The following is a 17,922-nucleotide window of genomic DNA, read 5'->3' as shown; positions in this document are numbered from 1 at the left end:
TTTTCACTTGGAAGAAAGTATCGAATGTGGTTTTTCAAGTAGCTCACCATACTCGTTATAGAGCACTGTAGCAAGCTCTAAAAGTGACCAATGTCCTGCTAGTATATTTCAAAGTTTGATGTATTTGCCCCTCCGAATAAGCAACCTTCGGTTAGAACTACCTGAATATATATTTTTACACAAAATCCGTACATGACCGGACTACTTATTCTTCTACAGACTCTACAATCACATCAATCCCATTTCGAGGTGACATGGTGATTCCGATAACCATTTCCGGGGCTGGAAGGCTGGGATCACGAATAAATTTGTAGCTTCGAAGAGCGTGAGCAAGAACTATTTTGATTTGATTCATTGCAAACCGTTGTCCAATGCAGTTTCTGAAAGAAAATAGCCAATGATTAAGATCAATTAAAGATTAGTTTTGGTAAAAAAGGAGGTGTAGTTACAAATGTCGGATTGGCCCATGACGCAAGAGCAGGATCCGCAAAGGATAAAAACTGATTTATATAAGTTCAACAAGTGAACACAAAGAGATTAACAGTCTCTTAAGTACATGTAGCTTCACAAAAAGTGAAAAACACATGACTCTTTCTTACGGTTAAAAAAGAAACTTAGTGATTTAAAAGTAAATGTGTTTTTTTAGGCAAAATCATATAAAAGAGTTTTAAAGTCATGTAATTTTCGGTTTGTATGGAGCTACATGTGCTTGAGAAGTTGCTGATCTTTTTGTTTTTAGTTGTTAGCCTATAGACTAATTTCTTACTCCACAATGTAGATTTTAACGACCTGTTTTAGCTTGATGCTACGAGATCGCTGTGGTAATAGCGAATTGCACTAGCTTTCGAAACACAGTTCCTTAGTCATGTGTTATGACGAATGGTGTTGAAGTCAGTGAGTCGTTCTTTAATGAATGCGGCTCTTTTGTTTGGCTTGAGGTTGATTGTGGAGTAAGAAACTAGTCTATAACAACTGAAAACAAAAAGATCAGCAACTTCTCAAGCACGCGGGCGGCATGCGGCGAAGACCTGGCTTGGTTTTCTCGAGCGGTATCGAACCAACACCCTTTCGAGCGTTGTGACTGCGCTCTCATCACTTACCCGTAAGGGCAATCGCGTTGACAGGGGGTCCATAGGGTACGTTTGGACCCAGGCCCTGGATTAATTTAGGGACCCGTAACCTTTCAAATAGGTGAGGATGAGGAGCTTAAAAAAACTACCTAATGTTTTTGGATATAATGCGTTTTTCTTTGAGTTGTCTTAGTTTGGGGCTCGTGGATTTTATTGGTACAAATTATTCTCTCAACGGCCGCGCATAAGGGCGATGCTAATCTGGTTGATAAAAATTATGATTCAGCACAAACATTCGAGCGTGTGCAGCAATTCCAAATTATTTTTATTTTGTAAGGCTACTTTGCAAAAAAACTAAACAAAGTATTATCCTACGTGGCAGGAAATAGGTCACACGGCACAAGTAAAAATAAATTGAATCTCCAAAAGCTATATTTATAATCTTGTCGATTAACTTATGTATTGAAACAATCGCCACAATTAATAATCTGTAATCAAACGTTGCATTTTGTAACCTTGGTCCAGCAGCAAATGGAAGAAACGCAAATGGAGACATCTTTTTGAGGTTTTCATGGTTGAATCGTTCTGGATCATACACCTGAAAATCAATCCAAAATATCGATGTTGTTTCCCATGACAAAAAGAATAATTATTTTATTTTTTTGATTTAATCTTATTCCTGCTTGGCACGCAGCAATGGAATGAATTCGGATAATAACGTATAGCTACTCAGTTGCGCCTCTGTACAGATGCATTGACAGACACTGTCTGCTTTGTGAAGCGCTGAGGAGCAACGCATATCTGCGATGGATACAGCGCTATACAAAAGGGTGTCCGACAAATTGTCCGTAAGCAATTGTTCGTAAAGCAATTGTTCGTAAGCAATTGTTCGTAAAACAATTGTTTGTAAAATTAATTCTTCGTAAAACAACTCTTCCTAAAGCATTTTTTCGTGCATGCAGTTAAAATTTGATGTATACGAAGAAATGCTTTACGAAGAATTGTTTTACGGATTTCATTTTACGAAAAACAGTTTACGAACAATTGTTTAACGAACAATTGCTTACGAACAATTGCTTTACGAACAATTGCTTACGAACAATTTGCCTATAACCTACAAAAACACACTATTATAATTTCCTCTACAACAGTGTCGCTGAAACCCCCCCTGGTTAGGAGAGCTAAAAACGGGCGCAGGTGACAAGCCGCACTACAAATAGACTAAATCAGTTAATCTTTGTCACATCAAACCCCGCATATATCACCGACGATATTGTGAAAGTACGTTTGCAAACATTCTCATCGTTTTATAGTTTGTCTATAGCTCAAGTGTGGTGTGCCTACTCTTATAAGTTATATTGAAGAATTCATTTAAAATATACACAAGAATGAAAATTTCAACATCGTAAAACGACAAGATTAGAAACAAACTTAACATAACTTATAGAGCAATATATACTATATTAAGTACTGTATTACAAATATTTAAATACTATATAATAAATATATAATAATAATATAATAATAAATAATATAATAAATATAATAAATACTATATAATTAAATACTATATATATGACAATATATTTGTGATTCAATGTACCTCAGGATCTTTCCATACGTTGGGATTTCGATGTAAGCCGAAGATATTAATGGAGATGTTTGTTCCTTTGGGCACGTTTATTCTTTTATAGTTATTGAACTCATGTGAAAATGTCATGTCATGAGTGAGGGTTCTCGAAATTATGTGAATCGTAGGATAGAGACGCATGCTTTCTTTTATGCATTGTGTAAGATAGACCAGCTTCGACAAATCGGAACTGAAATTTAACAAACAACAGGTGAAAAAGTTGACATCAATTATTTCCCAATAACCATTGGCCCTGACGGAGGATGTTTTCAATGACAAATACAGAAATAAATTTTGACGAAAGTGGCACAACGTTTGGTTTATATGAATAGCTTATTAGGTAAGACAAAACATGGATAGGCCTATAGAAAAAAAGCATACACATAAAAGAAAGATACACAAAAAGAAGAATACAATTAAAAAAAGAGCATATATAAAACCATAATTGAAGAAATTAATCCTGAATGTGAATGGTTGTTGGGGAATTTTCTCTATCCAGTTTTGACAAATTTCTTTTGCCTTGGTAAAAAAAATGTTTTCCTCAATTTTTGGAACAAATGATCAAGCGTCCTAATAACCGCTACTAACTACAGTACTACTTTAATTATCTCTTTAACTCTTTACCATTGCTTTTTGTCAAGCAATCGCTTTTATTTTAGGAACTTCAAATTGTTTACCAATAATCATTTTTCTTTGTACGCTTCCACTACAATGGAAACAAAATATGTCAGGTTTCTACTTTGCGTTTAATATTTTCAACTCACTCTTCACATTCTTCTTTTTGACCAAGAACTTCAAGAATTTCCTCTCTACATCTATCTTGGTAATCTTGATGGCGTGCAAGGTTGAACAACACCCAATTAATAGCTGCATAAATATGAAAACAGATGTGACATGAACTAGACATCATGCAGTATATTAAGTTTTTAGAGTGATATGTTATTTTTTCGAAAACTCTGTTTCTGAAATTGTTTAGAATACGCAGTGTCATTACTTTTACGTCAATTAATCTCCAGAAACAATAAAAACTGCAAATAGACAGTGGACAATTTTAAACCAACCTTTCTTCAATTAAAACTCATATTCTGTATGTCTTGAATGAAAACTATTTATTCCCAATTTTCGGACTTCAAACATGTTTATTGTGTTTCTTAGCTAAAGCCTACATGTTGGCTTCAATGGGTAAATGAAATTATTTATATCAAAACCAGGGCCTTTGACAGGATTTTTCGGACCCGGTACCAATTTATTTTCGGGCTCCTTTCATTGACAATGTTATGAATATAAAGGTAGCTGTTAAAATGAGGATGACACATGCCAGTCAAAGTAGAAAATTAAGAGGAATAAATCAAACCCGATATATGCCAAAAGCATGGTTGTTTAACAAATCTTGCGCAATCTTAAAATTTTCCGAACCACGAAACTTACTATCTCTATTTAGTGGTTGCTTTTTTCAACTTTTATTTGTCACATGACGTTAGCGTATTACTTCCCGATTCCATTGATGTTTCACTGGTCCTTCTAGGCTCACAAGAAGAGAATTTACAGCAAAGTTAGTGCAAACGGTCAGAATGTTTTTCAATTTGATTTGGGAAAGGTTTTTGAGCTTAGGTAAAATATTTGATGATTGCTGCAATCTGAAAAGTGATTTTAGTCTAATTTTTAGTCCAGAAATAGGGATAGCAATCTTCTTACGTGTGCCATTTCAGTTTTTGAGTTTAAACAAACATTAGCTTGTTTATTTTGAAATTCGTGTTTTGGGTTATACTTCACTGAATATTTGTGGTTAGGGAAATGACTATTTTATTTTACTGTTTGGTGGCTGAAGTGGCTATTTTACCACCAGAGAGCTGAAGTTGGCTCGGTACCCAGAAGGGGGCCCGATACTTTATCAACTGACGGCTAAAGTGGCTGTTTTAACGTTTCATGGCAATTCCTTCGGATCTGATTATACTAAGATCTTGATAATGTTTGAAGTCGTGGGAAATCTTTTAAATCCGGGCCCCTTAAATACTCCGGGCCCGGGTCCTAAAGTACCACCTAGATCCCCTGTCAACGCCCCTGATTAAAACAACCTTGGAGGCATGTTCAGATTTATCCAAAAGCTCTGATTGGCTTTGTTTCTGGTATTGCATTCTATTTGTGATATGAATGCCATTTATTGTATTGTTTTGTATAGCTATATAAACAAAACAATGTAGCCTAATGTTCTTCAGTGAATATCCGCGATTTATCTTCATGTTCAGAATATTTGCAAAGCTAACAAGAGTGCTCATAAACAGAATTGAGATGCGAATGTACTCCAGAAAAAAATTGCAGCAGTTTAAATTTCTTCGTATAACACAAAACAATGCTTAAGCCTATACATAAAAGTTTACCCGAAGAAGTTGTATCTTGTCCGGCACCAAAAAATGTTGCAACTTCGTTGAAAATTTCTTCGTCTCCCAAACCTTTTCCATTTTTATCCTAGCATAAAAAATTTCACGTTAGGTCCAATAACTTAACCCTATTTGTAACGACACGGGGTTTTATGAGGACGCCCCACTCTAGTAGTAAAATATTTCATAGAAGGATATATGCTAGAAATGTGAAATTTCTTGACTTTTAGTTTTCATTCTTTGCGAATTTTCTGAACCTAACCTGGTCATTTTTCTACCTTCCTGTCCTTCACAATAAGCATTTCGTCTCAGGTGGCTAGACATTTTCGTGCAATGGTAGTTATACATATCACATATGTTAATGTTATTAGAATATAAATGTTAGTGCAATTACTTTGAAATGTAAAAACGCCGAAAATTGCGTTATATTTATGAGCAAAAGTAATTTTTTCTTTAGTTTAGCATTACTCTATGTTATAAGTAAAAAATTTCAATTTTGAAGCTATTTTTGGAAAATAACCCACGTTCTGACGTTTTTCATCCCAAACACTTTATTTCAATAAATTTGTTGGGTAACAATTTAATTTCTATACGCACAATACACATGGCTATTATCTTGTAAAATATTTTGGCTCTGTGATTTTCATAGCTCCCGTTATTAGCGATTAATTAGCACTGGGCTAAGATAGCCCGTGACGTGCTTTCCCCGTACAAAAACAGCTCGTATTAAGATAGAGTTAAAAAACTGCTTAAGATGGAAGTATGAGAGAGATTCATTGTGCTTATGTATCATTCGAGTAAAAAAAAAATCAGGACTCACTGCATTAGACAGCCAATCTATTGATTATAAAAACGATCTCACTGAGATTGTGACATGAGGATTCGCGCTAGGTTATTTTACTGTCTCTAATGTAGGCCTACTGCTTGCAGGCTTGGAAGGTTTTCGAATATAATTGTTTTATTACGGTAAAACTATACAAACTCGAAATGACCAGATTCATCAGAAAACTTAACATAATAACTTAATTTCCTCGATTGAACTCAGCTGTAATCAACGAAGTAGCTATAACTTACTGAATGCATATACGCAAACGCATATGCTTTGTAGGTACTGGATGAACTCTCTACATCCTAAAGCTTACTAAAAACCCTGGGTGAAAGAGCAGATATACTCTGAATTTCTTTTGGAAACATAAATATTCCACACAACGATAGCCTGCACATCATTGGAGTAGAGCCTACTCAGTACTCATTACCGCAATTCTGTGACATAACTTTAATTTTTTTTCTCAGTTAATCAGTGCACCTAACGCAAGTCATGTTCCTCTAACTGTGAATATTGACACGAAATGGAAAAAAAACGCTATCAAATGTTTGTGCCTTGTAACTGCACTAAAATTATTACCAACCAATTTTTTTTATTTTTGGGTTTTTGATTTACAACAGTAAGTTATGCATCTGACCAAAAGTCGTGCCGTGCATGTATAAGTGGCCTACTGCAGAGTACAGAGCAGGATCAAGACTTCAAAGAAGCAAAATTATGTAAAGCTCAATCCTTACTTTAGCTTGAATCAAGATGTCCAAAAAGTCAATTTTCTTTCCTTTGTGCTTTCGGAAAATAAGCTGTTCTCCAGTTTTTTCATCTGTGATAATGCTATCCTCTGACAAGTTGTCTAGAAAGTCGGACGACGCTAAGAGAGCTTGCCTTTGTTTGATAATCTGATAAATTATATGTTAATAAAGGCAATAATAACCTTTTTGTAAGAAAAATATATCATAGGCCTATATCATTTATTCATCCTAAGAAGCTATAGTTTGTAGTGTAAGATTACGGTATATTTGAATGGTCGTAAGGTATAAGTTAAAACAAAAGATTGTATAGTGGAAAAGTAGCGACTAATAAAAAAGAATGTAGAAGGAAAATTGGAGGAATACATTTACGGGAAGTGACGTTTACAGGCGACCAGGCAATGATTGAAGTCTGGTAATAAGAATTGCAAAGAATTATGAGCAAAATCAATGAAATAGTAAACAAATATTACAGTAGCTGGGAATATACAAAAAAAAAATACAACAAATTTGTAACAACACAGCACTACTTGATAAACACCATAATAAATTGGCACATGATTGAACAATGACAACATCCAATACCTTGGAAGCGATGGCTTAGCGTGACAAATTTTTGTGCGCCCAACATTTTCAGTTAACTTTGAGCATATAGTCTGCTTGGACTTAAAAAACAAACACTAGCGCTGACTCGGTTGAATCACACCCAGGGCTTTTTTAATAATGCAGGTACACTAAAGTTTGCTAAAAAAAGTGAACACCCACAACAATGGTCACGCTCCGTGCTCGGAACTCGCAAGCATGCTTACGCAAAATAAGCACTGCTAGAAAATGATAAAGACCCTAATTTAAAATTTTTAGTTTCATGTTTCAGAGACATGGGCCTTACAAACGACAAACGTCGGATAATCGGAGTCTTGCGGTTGTAGGAAAAAATGGAGTGTTAGCCGGAAAAACATCTCATGAATACACAGTTTTACAAAATAAGAGAAATAGTTCAAACCATAAGAAGAACGCAACATCAGTGGATCGGACATACTCTCCAGTCTCCAAGAAGGTGTTATAATAAGTTGCATGCAAAAGTTATTTGGAAAGTCAATGGCGAAGAAAACAATAACAATTTTAAATTTTTTGTTATGAACGCGATTAGCTGTGATAGAATGCACATTGCACAGGAAAGCAAAACATAGAAAGATGTGAAAGAGTATAGAACATACTGTATAAGACCTACAGAAAGGCAAAAAACTAACTAACTATATAGTTAGAGTTAAACTTAGAAAAAAATAACAACCTTTTTTACTGTTCTCTCATAAAGAGACGCTCCTTCATTGTATCTACGTCCAGCTTCTCCAAAGCTTAACATCCAGGTTGCTCCCAAAAATGAATATTCTGCTCTCTTCATGGCGGTCCTCGACAGCCACTTCATTGCACTTATCAATTGTCTCATTCTAAAAACGTAATGTTTTACATTCGTGATGTCACTTTTGTGACAACAAACAATAACCAAACAGAATTAAAACTATTATCAACCGCTGAGTATCTTCACTCATTTACTCAACCATAGGCTACTAATGTCAAAATCCATTCTTTCTACGTATGTATGTATAATATTGTTGCAGTGACGTACGTACGCAGAAAAATGCTTCTAGAAGCTATGAAATGATAAAGCTTTGGTAGCGAGTTTTCTGTGTTGAACCACAGACAGACAAAATGAAGTGACTTTAGCGGGTTTAACACGTTTTATTACACAGAGAACATGTTAAATCGCTAAAGTTACTTTGTTTTGTCTGTCTATGAACCTATAAAAACTGAAGCTTTATATTCCTGAGGTGCTTTTTAGGTTTTCTTTTATCTTCAAATACTTAGTGACATATTTTCAAAAACTGTAAGTTTTAGTTGATCGAAATTTTGTATGTAAATTCACATTTTTATTCCACGGTAACATAATTACTAATTGCTTTTAATAAATTTCTTGCTACTTTAATCTCAAGGTTAGTTTTAAACGGGGAAGCTCTATGCGATCACTACTTTAAAAAGGTCAAAAAAATATTTTGTCTAATAATTTTAAAAACATTTGGCAGCACTTTACCCTTAACGTTTCAGCTACACAGCCCAGTTGGGCAATTGGGCATCTCATAATTTTGTGAATTTCTGGTAAAATTGTAGGTGCATCACATTGTGGCTCTTCCAAGGCAAGAAATTTGATGAGTATGTCTGTACAACTTCAGTCGGGAATCGTTTTTAATATTGTGATGAGCCTACGCTATGAGCAATCCAGTAAACATTCATAACATTTGTTGTGATTACATTAAAATTGCGGTCAAAAGCCGGTTTCGAATAATACTAGTAGACATCCTATCGATGAGTCTGGAAATTTAAATACATGATATTGCAGTTACAAACGTTGGCCTAATCATAAAACACGAAAGAAGCAAAAACAACGCAATTTTGCCACCAACCATTTTAAAAAATCTACGAGCTATATAAAAATATAAAGCTACAATTTTCCATGTCTGGCTTATACTGTTGCAAAAACTTTAAAACAACATTTATTTACAGTTTGAAACGTTTAACAAACATAACTAATACAGTTAGAAAATACATGAAATACACATTTGAAAGCTTTTTACTCTGGGTTGTTCTCTGCAGTTTGTGACATCACACATTCCATCATGTTAAAGTATGCCATATCGCAGATGGAATCTGTAATATTGCACATTTTTCCAGTTTTCGAAAAATTTTCACATGCGTTCAAAAATATATGACGATTTTTGTTGAAGGATTTGTTGTACCTGTAAATATTGTAAATAGTTAATAAAAAGTTAGGCAAAACAGTCGTTTGTGATTAGACAAAACTCAATTGACTGAAACAAATCCTACAACCTAACATTGATACATCAAAGATAACTTGATAGGCCAATGCCTGAAAAATACAAAGATTACTGATTTTTCACATCTTTTACTACTATGAGCCTTGTTATTCAATGCAACAAACAGTGTACCAGCCTCATTTTTTTTTATCATAAATCGATTTCGCTATCAAAGCATCCTCAGTATGATGGTGTCAAGAGCCTTTTACTATGCCTACTAGTTTGGCAAACATAACTGAGACATATTTTAAAACACTTTGATGACCTAGCGTCCTAGATTAAAATAGATTAAAAAAAAGAGTTTAATTTAGTTTGAAGGATGATCATTGATCAACTCCATCTAAATCTGGAGTTCTTAACCATAAGTGCATGAACCATTAAGGGGTGCGACACCTGTTTTAAGGGGATGCGGGGAGGAAAAAACATTCTGAATTGTATGCGACAATTACTTTTCAGTCAATTCTAGAAGGGGTGCAAAATCTGGCTGGTGATTTTAACGTGGTACCAACAAGGTAAAAGGTTAATAACGACTGATCAAAAATATCGTGCATAAACTACTAACCTTAGTGCATTCAAGCAACGCATTTCAATCACTGAATTCAATGTGTTGTTTACTTGCAGAACGATAGGCTATTTGTGATGAGGCTTTCTCACACTTGGTATTTCAGCAATGTGAAATGAATGGACTCTTACGCTTTCAAATATTAAAACAAGGAATTTCTTGTTATTGCATATCCAGAGCCTTCATAGTGTATTTGCAAGATCCATATCTTTGAAAAAGCGTCTTAGAACGTTTTTACTTTTTCAGTTCAAAGAAGTGAAAGCTGTAGGCTATACTGTATACGTAAGTTGAGCTGTTAACTTGACTTGTTAACTTGAGAAAATATACTCTTTTTTTATTTAAAATAAAAACTCCAATTTGAACAAAATTATAATTTTTATCATTTTTGTGCACATCTCATGAAGCCTAGCTAGTGCTATTAGCAAAATGTCAGTTTGAGGGATGATTGGTGATGCAAAAACGGTAAAAGTCTCATACTCAGTCAGTGTTGACTTGAGCTTTGGAAAATGAAAAGATAAGGTTCTCATGATGCTTAACCTTCGGAACTAACGAGAGTAGGGTGGTCACTTCCTTTCTTTCCACCGCCTTTCTTTCAGCAACTATGCTCACCTAATTTATTACATCCTGGGTAGAGGTGAGCGGTGTTTCTCAACAGCCAGCTTACTTAAGTCGTGTGTCGAATCAGGTTCGCATAATTGGTAAGTTAACGCTTTATTTGCTGCGGCATCCCACCGCATTGGTGACGTAAGTACTTCAAAGTATGATCATGTCACAATCAAGGTGCAATGCCTCGCGATGGCTTGCTTTGTATCTTCAACGAGCGTGTTGTTTTGGTTGTAAAATTCTTGAGCGGTATGTTATTATCGGTCAATGACCAGTAGTAACCTCTAATTGTGAAGTCGTTGTTCTGCAACGTAATTCTAAATCATTCTGTATCTGGAACGTTCTGTTGTTTTCACAATTGCCAATATCGTTTGTCATGATGTCACAAGGTTGTTTACGAATGGACCTCTGATTACGAAATCTGTATTATGTAACAGTCCTCTACTCCTACGTGACATTCTTTAGACTTCTTTAAACTTGCTTGTTTATGCCGCTCAATGCTACGTGACCGACGATGAGTTCGTGTGATGCAACACTATGTAACCTTCTCGAAGTTACTAGACCGAACAAACCTTTTATAAATAGTGGTGTAATTTGCGTAATGGATTATTATGATGATTATTATTGAGTTGGTTATGAGAGTTGTGTTATGAGTTGTGGATTAGTAGTTGATGCAGAAATTATTGTTGATTGAGAATTGAAGTAATCGAATACAAGTAGATGAGAATTGATGCTGATATAATTTCTGATCAAAATTAGAGTTATTGAGAAGCCGTTCGTTAAAGTCCTTCAAGAAGTTAGATTATCATTCCACTAGTAGAATTATTCGACATTTAATTGACTGCTTTTCGGTTATAACCCATTAAACTACGTCATTGAATCTTTCCAAGTCTTTTTCCTGGTAAGAGATAGAAAGAAAACGTGACAGATCATTTTTTCCCAATGTTCATGGTATTGAAAATAGTTAAAAAAACAATGTTTATGGTATTCAATATGGTTAAAAAAACAATGTTTATAGCATTCAATATGGTTAAAAAACCAATGTTCATGGTATTTAATATGGTTAAAAAAACAATGTTTATAGTATTCTACAGAGTTGCCAGGCGGCTTACAATTTGGGCAAAAACTGATCAATTAGCATAACTTCATATGCTCCGTTCGAAGGCTAACAAAATATTCGGACATTTATTTGGGCCAATGGTTAATTTTTTGTGACATCAGTAAAGTGCTGTGCCACGAATGAAAAAATTTTTACTACTTGTTCTGAAATGTCCGAATTTTAGATTAATATTTCCGAAATTTTTCAAAATTGTCTGGCAACTCTGATATTCAGATTGTGAAACTTATTTCAAGTAGGCCTAAATGAAATATTTAAATTAAACTTACTCTTTCAAAATCTCACAATGGAACAGTGGGGTCAAAAGCCTGCGGTGTCTCTTCCATACATATCCGCTGGATGTTACCAACCCATCTTTAAATTCCGCTCCAAAAATTCGTACATAATAAAATGATTTTGGATCTGAATCAAAAGTTGAAAAAACTAACTGGAAAAGGCGATCTGGTACTAAGACACTTCCTCAAATGGACGATCTACCTAATCGAAACGAAAAAATCGCAACAGTTTGAACGTGTTTTTTGATGAGTGAAACCATTTTAAATCGGAATTTTCTGTTAAATTTGGAGTTGTACAAATTTTAATTTTTTTTTGTTACTTTTTTACATAAATAAAGGTTGATGAATGTAGAAAGATTAGGCTACTGCTTCCGAGCACTTATGGCATATGGCAGAGGTTTCAAGCTTTTTTTTATCATAACACATTTTACTCTCTTGAGTGCAACCCAGGACGACCCAATATAGAATATTTTAACACTTTGAATCGTGAAAATAAAATTGAAAATGTATAGACAAAAAACGCAATATGCAAGCTAAAATAAGTCCGTTTCAACAATAAACAGTAAAAATAAGCTACTTCTGCAGTAAGGATTGTAGATCATGGAGACGCGAAACTACATCCGCTTTTGGCTTATCCGCAACACTAGAAGGGTTATGTTTTTTTCTAATTTACAAAATTGTGTACTTTTTATGGGTTATATAAGAGAAGTGATGTTGGTTTTAAAGTAATTTAAGTTGTTTTGTTGAAAGCAAGCGAGCAGCAAGGGGTAAAAAAAAATTCAAAGTGGCAATTGACTCTTCTAATGTTACCGGATGGTCACAGCGGAAAACCATAATATCTTCGTGGAAAAGTTGTAACATAAAATTCCCGGATCCTTTCGTCTATATGCGATGACACCGAAAAAATACTCTTCTGAAAACGTTTTTCAAGAATTGTATTTCAGCAAAAAATAGCCAACAGGCTGTCGAAAATGAGACGCAATGCGGTACGCCACTAAATATTGTCACCACAATACAAATTACTAGAATAAAAGACGGAAATTTCGTCTAGTTGGTAAGCACAAGCAAAACAGTTTTAATATTTGACCAACGTTTCAACGGCAATTCTAAAATGACGAAACTGATTTGGGATATTTCAAACGCACGTAACCAGCTTCTGTGACGTAACAGTGATAAACATTGTGAAGCAATTCCCAACAGGTGTTGAAACGGTTTGTGCAATATTTTACAGGTGTTACAAAGAATTCAAAGAAAATGAAGGGGTGTACCAGCAAACATCTATAGGATTGGCCCATGATACAAGAGAAGGATCCCCAGAGGATACAAACTGATATGAATGAATCAACAAGTGAATAAAAAAATAACAGTTAACCTCTCAAGTACATGTAGCTCCACACAGAGTGAAATTTACATGCCTTTTGACTCTTTTTTATTTCTTTAAAAGTATTATTGACTCAAAAAGAATGTCTAAAAAGCTCATTACGAAAAGTAACTACGGACAAAGGCCAGTGTTTCGATCTTCAGATCTCTTCAGCGTAGTAAAGTGAAAGTTGTCTTGAAGCGTTGGTTGAGGTGATGATTTGAAACTTGAGTGATTGTTGTGAGACAATGAGACTGGATTTAAGTTTTAAATTTGGACCTCAGCGAAACGTAGTTTTACAGCCTATTAAAAGGTGTGATTTTTTTAAGAGAATTTGTGCTAAAAAAATCTTAAAAAAATCACACCTTTTAATAGGCTGTAAAACTACGTTTCGCTGAGGTCCAAATTTAAAACTTAAATCCAGTCTCATTGTCTCACAACAATCACTCAAGTTTCAAATCATCACCTCAACCAACGCTTCAAGACAACTTTCACTTTACTACGCTGAAGAGATCTGAAGATCGAAACACTGGCCTTTGTCCGTAGTTACTTTTCGTAATGAGCTTTTTAGACATTCTTTTTGAGTCAATAATACTTTTAAAGAAATAAAAAAGAGTCAAAAGGCATGTAAATTTCACTCTGTGTGGAGCTACATGTACTTGAGAGGTTAACTGTTATTTTTTTATTCACTTGTTGTTACAAAGAATGTTGCAATCTCTGCTCATTTTTTTAATAATATTCCATTACGTAAGACGCTAGGTTTAGTAGACCTTAACGGTTTTATGTGACGTTTTATTTGGGGAACGATTGTCCGTAACACCGGAAAAGCGGAGTTGCGCGTCCGGTAATGTACTGTCCTTATTCTGCAAGCACCGCAGTAGGCAGTTTAGGTCCTGGAGATGTGATCCGCTTTTGGCTTATGTTTGACACACTAGATTTTTTTTTACTACTTTTATGGGTAATACAAAAGTAGTGCTGAGAAGTTGTAAGAAATGTAGGCCTATAAGGTTCAAGCTTTCTGCAAGGCGAAAAATTTGTTAAATTGACAAAGGATCCTGCTAATATGATCGAAAAAGCGGAGCTGCGTGTCCCGCAATGTAATGTCTCTAACACCACAAATAGTATGAACAGCTGTTGCTGCCTATTTGCTTTTCCGTTGCTTGGCTCGTGATTGCATACGAAAGTGGTGTCATTCTTTCAATTGGCTAACTTGAAAGTCGCTGACATATTGCAGCTTCTACTGCGTTTAAGTTTTATTGCAGCTAAAGTTAACAAAAATAAACAGATTTATAACGACCGTGCCAAATTTCTTTCAACCCAATAACTTACTTTGGTCACAACCCACAAGAACGTTTTAACGTTCGCGTTTTGTCGCTTCTACCTTTGTCTCGACCTTTGCTATGTTGACGTGTATTGTTTTTGATATGATGGTCAGAAATAAAAAACAAATGAACAACTGAACTGAAGTCGTTGCAAAGGATGTTAAAATTGTGCTTTCTTTTTTATGACAACATTAAGATAGCCTACTTTTGTCATTTTTTTTTCAAGATGATGTCATGATTGACTTTGATATTGATCCCTCGTTGTGTCAACAGCTTGTGTATTTTTTCAATTGGCTAACTTGAAGGTTGTGTATTTAACAAGTACGCACATGATAGCTCAGTTGGTTAGCGCGTGACTACGTGAACGAAGAAGCTTCAAGATCAAGCGGCGCAGGTTCGACTCTCGGCGTGTGCGCTTGAGCAATGCATTTTAAGGACTGCTCTCCATTCAGCGGCATCTAATGGATGGAATAATTCCCTGACAACAACACTTCAACAATTGGAAACTTCACTCTGTCTATCTCGGTCACTGGCCCATGAATGAACTGGCCCAGTGTCACAAGCCTCTACAAGTATGCGAAACTACCAGGAATAACCTAGCAAGGCTTTGTCAGTCCGAGAATAAAAATTTAAAACCAAACCAACCAAATACTGAAAGAGAATTGATGCGTTTATCTCCGGACTGAGAAAGCTTTTTTGAAAAGTTAATCGGGCAGTTTCGTATACTTGTAGGCTAGAGGCTTTAAATCATTGACCTTATCACCAAGATTGACAGAGTGAAGTAGTTGTTATCTGTGAATTATTCCATATATAAATTGCCACGGAATGGAGACTTATCCTTAAAGGAGATTTGTCCTTACCAAGAACACACGCTGAGAGCCGAACTAAAGCAGTTTAACCTTGTAGTTTCTTTGTTTATAAACCGAAAGTTTAACCAACTGAGCTGTCGCGCTCAGTTTGTTTGTTTCATTAAAACATCAACAAACATTTATAAGTAATGGATCCGAAATCTATGTGTACTTGTCTAGATGTACTATAGTTTTATATTTTTACCCAGGGAAACTCTGTCACTTGACATCATTTCTTATAAAAATTGAAAGTTAATTGCCTTCTTTTTTCCAGTCGTAAAACATGCATAGCACACCTACATCTAATGAACCCCTATATTTTCTCAGTAAAAAAAGCTATAATCAGGTCACCATTTTACAACTGGCAATTAATGTCGTAATAGGTTCAACTATCCTATGGAGTCAAAAAGATGGGAAGAGGCGAGTAAGTCGAAGTGGATCTCGGAAAAGATGTGGCAAGTGGTACTTTTCTGGTTACACCAGTTTATAGCATAGAATTGTTAAATCATAACTGGCCGTAAAGCAAAATCGTTGGAACGTCTGGGTCAATCTAATCAAACAATAAAAAGATCAAAAAGAAGATACGCTCAATCTAATAGGACTGAACATTCAATTCAAATTCAGTACAACTGAATACGAAAATAGTCTAGTTTTCAAAAACATTTGTTGAACATCAGCTTGGTATCTTCATGTCGGAACTTTTTTTTTGTCATAATCGACCTATTGCCCTACTATGTTAAGCATTCTACGTCCATAACTTTCCCTTGCAACTATAAAAAAAAACAGAATGGACTCAGCAAAAACAAAGTTTCGATACCATTGCTATCAATATTGAAACAATCCTCTTGTGACCTATACGAACCATTGGTTAGACTTATTTGACAATCCATTAGAAAAAGGCATGTGAGCCAACTCTAGGTCGCGACCATACTTTGAGAACCCCCAGCTTATGGCCAGGGCCGTTGAAAGGATAATTTGAGACCGGTACCAAACAAATCTTCCGACCCCAAATCAAGAAAGATCGACGAAAAACGCACTTTGTATCTAAAGAATACGCTGTGATTTTTTTCAAGGTTTCTAGCCCCTTGGAGAGGTTACGAGCCCCTAAAATCATCCAGGGCCCGGATCTAAAAGTATCCCTGGAGGCCCGACCCTCCTGCCGACACTATTGCTGATGGCACGAATGTAGGTAGAAGATAACGATAGGCGAGGAAAAACAGTTTCGTGGACGCACATGATCCAGATAAGATCTTCTTCACAACGTCTGGATGGTATACTGAAACAACTCCCCAAAATCCAACATAGTGCGCACACATTGCCGGAAATTCCAAAATCCTCTCAACAGCATTAAGTCTTCCTTGGTGATTTAAACCATACTGTAAAATAAATTATATGTAAATACAGTAGCATTCGACTATAGTGACTTTGGCTATAGTGACACTTCGCCTATAGTGACACCTGTTGCAAGTCCCGTTTGTATACGCAACAGTTGAGTAGCATTCGGCTATAGTGACACTTCGGTTATGGTGACACTTTTTCCGCGGTTCCTTCAGGTGTCACTATAGGCGAATTCTACTGTAGTATGTAAACTAAACAAGTAAATTAGGAATTTTTTTTTACAGGTTTTGCGCATTTACAAAGTTATTTCCATTCTAATACCAAAAATTGTTAATATACGTCATGTAGCTTACTGATCGCATGGTACATTCAATTTCTCTAACATTTTTATTTTCTTTCGCAAAATTTTTTTTTCAAAGGTGTTATTTTTGTTTTTAAATACTACAAAGAGACTTAAATACGCTTAATTTTAACATTAGATTATATGTTCTTACTTTCAGTACATTGCCAAATAACCAATGTCCTTTGCAGCCTCCTATTTGCTTTGCTACGTCGCGAAAAGCGATGATTGGTTTGAGCAATGGAACAATTACAGTTGTGATCAGATAAGTGATCACTCCCAAACATAACAGGTCGGTTAGCAATGTTTGAAAAACAAATCCGCTCCCACTTTGAAGAATATTTAAAGAGAAACTCATTCCACCCAGTCTTCACCAAAGATCAGAAACTTTTTACTAACGCTAATTTACTGAAATTATAAATGTAGCCAAAAGTTAATTTATTTTTGTAATTGATTGACATACCTCTGCTTTGAATGTAATCCGCTAGGCTACAATGGCTGTTAAAAAAGTCATGCACAGTAGGGTAGCAAATAGTAGCCTACATTATCTCCAGCTTCAAGATTAGTTTCTGGATAAACTCTAAGTTGTGTCAGTCAACTTTTGTAGGGTGTTTTTTGTTTAGAATTGACTAAATAGATT

At 35.3% G+C, this 17,922-nt stretch overlaps 1 protein-coding gene across 1 annotated transcript; it reads right to left on the bottom strand.

The window, feature by feature from the left end:
- Window positions 1-205: 205 nt before the first annotated feature.
- LOC145780186 (cytochrome P450 4F8-like) lies at window positions 206-17,640 on the bottom strand. Its single transcript, XM_082591893.1, has 11 exons — window positions 17,437-17,640; window positions 16,839-16,980; window positions 12,069-12,201; window positions 9,278-9,439; window positions 7,948-8,095; window positions 6,639-6,797; window positions 5,079-5,166; window positions 3,465-3,567; window positions 2,674-2,890; window positions 1,586-1,668; window positions 206-380 (listed from the first exon to the last, which is right to left on the bottom strand). The coding sequence occupies exons 1-11, from the start codon at window positions 17,638-17,640 to the stop codon at window positions 206-208; spliced, it is 1,614 nt and encodes a 537-aa protein (XP_082448019.1).
- Between the last annotated feature and the right edge of the window lie 282 nt (window positions 17,641-17,922).

Source organism: Aplidium turbinatum, chromosome 11, assembly GCF_918807975.1.
Source record: "Aplidium turbinatum chromosome 11, kaAplTurb1.1, whole genome shotgun sequence".
Taxonomy (NCBI): Eukaryota; Metazoa; Chordata; class Ascidiacea; order Aplousobranchia; family Polyclinidae; genus Aplidium; species Aplidium turbinatum.
This window is presented reverse-complemented; position numbering and strand designations above follow the sequence as displayed.